The 6,394-nt window shown below is 44.2% G+C and overlaps 1 protein-coding gene across 1 annotated transcript; it reads right to left on the bottom strand.

Moving 5' to 3' along the window:
• Positions 1–3,316: 3,316 nt before the first annotated feature.
• Positions 3,317–5,183, bottom strand: Hilpda (hypoxia inducible lipid droplet associated). Its single transcript, XM_026411684.2, has 2 exons — positions 5,008–5,183; positions 3,317–4,198 (listed from the first exon to the last, which is right to left on the bottom strand). Exon 2 carries the CDS (start codon positions 4,128–4,130, stop codon positions 3,936–3,938), a length of 195 nt encoding a protein of 64 aa, XP_026267469.1. The 5' UTR covers positions 4,131–4,198; positions 5,008–5,183; the 3' UTR covers positions 3,317–3,935.
• Positions 5,184–6,394: the final 1,211 nt, after the last annotated feature.

The following is a 6,394-nucleotide window of genomic DNA, read 5'->3' as shown; positions in this document are numbered from 1 at the left end:
GATTCAAATATAACAATCTCTGGGTGATGAACAAAAGTTTCTCCACTAGTTTCAGATGAGGCTTAAGGTGGAGATCTATAATTAAAAAGACAAGCTATGTGCCCTGCATATCTAATGCACAGTAATGAATAATGACAGACTAAAGCAGTAAAGGAGGAAGAGGAAGAATGGGAGGCACCACAATGTAGTGATGATGATATCCCACTAGGCAGATGTGGCAGGACCTCTTGCCCTGGGGGAAGAGGATAACCTTGCTTAGGCTCCAATTTCACCTCTTAGGAGGGGATTCTTAGGTAGCCTCAGCAACTAAACAAGGTGCTAAGCAACTCAATGAGACCCTGTCTCTAAATAAAATACAAAATAGAGCTGTTTATTTTTCTGTTTTAAGCCATTGAGACTTTAGTGTTCTTGCTACAGCATAACCTAACCTAATGTGTCCTTGACTGACTCAGAAACTGGAATCTAGAGAGGGGTATTGATATTTAAAAAATAAAACAGGCATGGTGGCACATGCCTGTATACCAGGTACTCAAGAGGTTGAAAAAGAACCACCCCAAGTTCGGGGCAGCCTCAGCAATTTGGTGAAACTCTATCTCAAAATTAAAAAGGAGCCAAGCGTGGTGGTGTACTTTGTAATCCCAGTGGCTCCAGAGGCTGAGGCAGGAAGATCACAGGTTCAAAGCCAGCCTCAGCAAAAGCTAGGAGCTAAGCAACTCAATGAGATCCTGTCTCTAAATAAAATACAAAATAGGGCTGGGGATGTGGCTCAGTGGTTGAGTGCCCCTGAGTTCAATCCCTGGTACCCTCAAAATTAAAAAGGGCTAGGGGACATTCTCTCCCTCTCCCTCTCCCTCCCTCCCTCTCCCTCTCCCTCTCTTCTCTCTCTACCTCCCTCCCTCCCTCTCTCCCTCTCCCTCTCTCTCTCTCTCTCTCTCAAAAAAAAAAAAAAAAAAAGGGCTAGGGGACAGAGCTCAGTGGTAGACAGCTTGCCTAGCATTCATGAGGCCCTGAGTTCAACTCCCAGAGTCACAAAGAACAAAATGAAACAAAAAAAAAAGTAACATGTACGATATTAACTTACACAGAGGGCAGCAGAGATCTTGCTGGAGGCTGGAAGGATGTCAAACACTTGTTATGTAGTAGCAAAATATGTGGTAGAATTGTAGCCTACAGTGACTTTATCTAACAAGCTTGTAGATCTAGGAGAGACAGAATTTTAGCAACATGAATATGGGTTACTATTTGTTGTCACTGACAACAAACTATTAGAATAGCTATTTGTCAGAAGGTGTAAAGCATCAGACCACAGGCCAGGAGCAGAGGTGAATACCTGTAATCCCAGCAACTTGGGAGGCTGAGGCAGGAGGATCACAAGTTAAAGAGCACCCTAGGAGACTTGGTGAGACCTTGTCTCAATAAAAGGAGTTTGGGATACAGCTTAATGGTAGAGTTACAGTGTGTTCCAGTACTCAAAAAAAAAAAAAAAAAAAAAAAATCTAGAAAAGGGCAGGTATTAGCACATGAAACTGCCCTAAAATCAGAGATAAAAGGCCAACTACATTTTTTATAGTATTATACTAACAAAATACAAGTCACATAAATCTAACCAACCTCTTAGGGACTAGTCTACTAGTCCCATACTGACTACCATAGTGTAATAAATAAAACTGATGCCTAAACCACTAGTTTCTCAGGTAGTGGCATTTAAATTTAAGAAACTCAGGGGCTGGGGCTGTAGCTCACTGGTAGAATGCTTGCCTTGCATGCATGAGGTGCTGGGTTTATCCTCAGTACTATATAAAAATAAACAAGTAAAAATAAAGGCATTGTGTTCATCCACAACTAGAAAAAAAAAATACTCGGGAAGATAAACTGGTTTAACAGAGGACATCATGTTCCATTCTTTTCTTTGGTAAAATTAAATTAATAAAATAATGCATACACCCAGATGGGAGTGTAAATAGGTATATTACCAAAAGCAGAGTGAATAGATGTATACTTACACATGCGACAGGATGTGGAGGAGTGATGATGGATACAAGAGAACAAAAACAATTACCTGTGAGATGCAGATATTGTCAGATGACCTGATCAGAATAAAGCAGTCATTTTCGTAAAGAAAAGACATTGAAGAACATAGAAGGAAAAAAGTCTCCTGGACTGGTAATTCTCTTTTCCCCAGAGACTAAAGTTGAGGGCCTGGAAGAGGGATCTTTTTTTTTTTTTTTTTTTTTTTTTTTTTTTAGAAATAGAGGCTGAGCGTGGTGGCACATTCCTATAATCCTAGCAACTCGGGAGACTGAGGCAGAAGGATCAAAAGTTTGAAGCCAGATTCAGTATCTTAGTGAGACACTGCCTCAAAATAAAAAATAAATGGGCTGAGGATATAGCTCAATAGTATAGTTTTTGCCTAGCACAGGCAAAGCCCTGGGTTCAATCCCCAGCAGCACAAAAAAAGGAAAAAGGGAATGGATAGTCACGAAAGGACTGTGGTTGTCCCTCTTTATCTTTAGGGGTTGGTTCCAGGACTGCCCCTACCCCATTTAGAGCTTAAGTCTGTTTTATTTAATGGTATAGTATTTGCATATAACCTCTGCACATTCTCCCATGTAATTTAAATCATCTTTTGATGACTTACAATGCCATATACCATGTAGTTATCCTATATTGTTTAGGAATGACAAATCTGTTAATGTTAAATGTTCAGTACAGACTTTTTTGGCTGTAGTAGGGACTGAATCCAGGGGTGTTCTCCCTCGGAGCTACATCTCCAGCCCTTTTTATTTATTTTTGACACAGGGTCCACATTGCCCAAGCTAACCTCAAACTTGCAATCCTCCTGCCTCAGCTTGACAAGGAACTAAGATTACAGGAGCTTACCACTGTGCCTGGTTCAGAAGCAATTTTTTAATTAAAAATACTTTCAAGGGCTAAGATGCAGCTTAATGGTAGTTCAATTCCTAGTACTGAAAACAACAAAAAAAATCTTATTAATCTACACTTGGCTGAATCCATGAATATAAAATTTTATTAGTCTGATATAGTCAACTGTAATAGTCGAAGCATAGGCTCTAATAACTGGTTGTTATATGGGTAGTAAACTGCCTACACCCCCAAATTCAGAAGTTTATGATTAAACAAAAGTGCTTTAAGCATTTTCCTGTTCTGAAGTTTTAGGATGTTAATCCTTAGACTAGGAATTAAAACTCTTCCCTATCACTAATTTCAAGGTCAGAAGTCAAAATAACACAGTGGAAATACTTTTTCAACTTTATTGCATCAAAAAATTCATTTAAACCACATAGTGGCCAAAATGCCCACATCCTAAGCAGGCTTTATCATCCCACTGCCCTCTTCAGACCAACATACACAAACACATGCATGCTATGTTGGAGAAAGAACTTATAAAAATATAGGACAATGAGAATTAAACAGTGGATATTCTATCATCTCCTTCCTTGTAGCCAATGTACACACCTTAATAGTTACCCAGAAACAGAGGCGCTCTCAGGAAGAAAAAACTGAACACCAAATAAACTGACCACAAGACATTCATGTCCAAAGAAACCTTTGGCAGATGTTTAGGATGCTGGGTTGAAAACACCACCATCTCCCAACAGCTGAAAGTGCAGCACAAGTCCGCATCCCAGATGTGTCAAGATCCACACTGTGAAGGACAGCAAAGCATACAGCCCATCCTGGGGAGAAGGGCAAGTTCACTCCATCCCGTAGCCATAGGCAACCCATGCATATCTGTGCATTAAACAGGCTCCCCCACCCCGAGGGCAAGGAGCATATCCAGTCAAACAGGTCTGTCTGTGCCTAGTAACAGTTCTCTGGAAACACTGGTGGTGTGAGCTTGCCTGCTAGTAAATGGGAAACTTGGCTGGCGTTGCAAAGTATGTTCCAAAGTATGGCTGATGCAGAGGACAGTTTTACTGCACCCCTCTGGATTGATGGTCTGGTAGGCCCTTGGGGGACTCTGTGTTGGTTAGTTGACCTCTGGTGTTCCATGTACTCCCTGGCAATGGGCTCTCCACTAAGGCCCCCAAAGTCTCCATCAGTCTAACAAAGACGGACAGTAGGGTCAACACCACACCTAGCAGGTAAAGGTTCAACATATTCTTCATGGCTGAAAGTACCCCACTCCTTTGCTGAGCAGTAGTGCTGCCTTCTACTTCTGGATGGTCTCTGGATCCTGAGGAAAGAAAGGAAGGGGTTAATCTTCAGCCTTTGGAGATCTACATGCATCATTCCCCAACACTTCTGCCTCCCAGGAGTAAATGAGAGGCTTGGCCAGCCAGGGAGTCAGTGGCCAACAGTTTTCCCACAACAAAATCCCCAAGTACATATTTGCACTGCAAACTCCACTACTGTAGAGCCTCACTTGCTTCTCTAATTCAAGAGTACTACTTAAAACTTCTACTTCTCTTTAAGACTGTTCTTGGCAGGTACAATGCACAGACCCTATACTACAGTGCTGCTACCTGTAGCAGAGGTAGAGCCTTCTTGCAGGGGAAAGGGGGAAATACAAGACAACTTACCAAGAAGTCTCTCCCATTTTACTGTTAGATTCCAATTAACCATAATTTTTTTGAAAGTTAAAATAACCTTAAGAGTCAAATCTATCAGTTCATTTACTCAACAAATAAACCCTGAATACTTAAGAGTGTCAGGCACGCCAGAAGGTACTAGGGCCACAAGATAACCCCACAGACTCAAACCATGCCCTCACTGGACAGTTAGTTAGGACACAACAAGCTACACGCTGGGATAGGAAAAAATATGCTGAGGGTGCTTTTGGGGGGCGTGACAGGGATGCCTAATCCAAACACCAGCAAGCAAGGGGTGGGCTACCGGAATCCCAGTCCATTTTAGAGGAAAACGGGTTGGGGCGGCTGACCGGTAGAGACAAGAAGCCAAAGCTCCTGACGGCCCAGTCCACGAGGCGGCCAGCCCAGCACGCAGCTCGGAGGATGGGGGCGGGGAGCCGGGAAAGCCACTCACCTCGAGGGGGAAGGCCGGGAGTGGCCCGCAAACGGTCACAGCAGGTCGCACAGGAATCGGAAGGCAAGTCCTTCGACCAGCAGCAGCTCGAGCGCCCCACGCACTAAGGTCTACGAAGGCAAAAGCCCAGCTCGCGGCGACACCAACAGTCAGCCTGCCCGGCCCCGCCTCTTATATCCGCGGCCCCGCCCCCGAGCGGCTGACGCACTCGCGATGGCGTCCGCACGCTCAGGCCTGCACGCACCTCCGCCAGCGGCCCCGCCCCGGCCCCGGCGCGAAGCGGTCTGGTGTTGGAGGCTGCGTGGGTGGTTAAGGGCAGACGTGTTCTTAAAAGTGTGTGGCGAATGGTTCAGAATCGTTGCCGCCAGGGTGGGACTTGTCGAGTGCATTACCTCCGCCTGCCTTCGCCTGTCCTAAACTTCTGAAGGAGTCAGAAGACACATAAATCTGTGCCACGTCCCGCGGAAAGCACACCTCAGATGACCCCTGAAGGCTCCGCCATGGCGGAGGGGTTCTTGGGTTTTTTTGGTTGGTTGGGTTGGTTGGTTGGGGGTTTTTTTTTTAGTTGTAGATGGGCACAATACCTTTATTTTGTTTATTTAGTTATTTTTGTGTTTGGTGAAGGAGATTGAACCCACTGCCTCACACTTGCTAGGCAATGTGAGGATGGCCTTAGGCCAGACCCTAAGCTTCGGTTTGAAACCTGCTGTCTCGTGAGGCAACCTAATTGAGCCCTCCAGTATGGCCCCCCAGGCACAAACAAGTCACTTCCACTCACCCTGATAAACTCAAAAGTGAAGCCTTGATAGCTGATAAAGGATTGAAAAAGGAGGGGGGTTCAAAAGCCCCCAAATTTAGTATAAATAATAGAGCAAATGACAGATATAAGCCAGTCCAATACAGATGCACTCAAGCTGGAGAGCCTGATGATGAGGACCTGGACTGACATCCCATCACTTGTCATTGTTTGCCTGATTCTCTGTGTGGTCCTCACTGCTCTCAAACTCTATAGTCGCATCTTGACCCTGTTGAGAACCGCAACTTCTCTCTATGACCCTCTCCTCAGCCATCAGCTCCATCCCAGGAGAAGCCTGACTTGGTTCCTGATCTGATCACCTCCATCTGAGTGAGTGTGCATCTGCTGGACTTAAAGCCTAAGCCTTAAGACTTTTGATCTGGATTGAATTTAGCACACAGAGGAAATGTCTGTCAATAGTCTGTCACGATTAAGTGTGTTTGCAGTGCTTAGAATTAATCTAGAATTGTTTGCTGTGATTTGATTATATCTGTTGCAGTAGCTAGCATTAAGGATTATCTTTTCTTGACTAAGAACCTATAGAGTTAAATTGTATTGAGTGATTTGAGTGAATAAAGTATTGAAAAGGGC

The sequence above is a fragment of the Urocitellus parryii genome, chromosome 3 (assembly GCF_045843805.1).
Source record: "Urocitellus parryii isolate mUroPar1 chromosome 3, mUroPar1.hap1, whole genome shotgun sequence".
Classification (NCBI taxonomy): Eukaryota; Metazoa; Chordata; class Mammalia; order Rodentia; family Sciuridae; genus Urocitellus; species Urocitellus parryii.
This window is presented reverse-complemented; position numbering and strand designations above follow the sequence as displayed.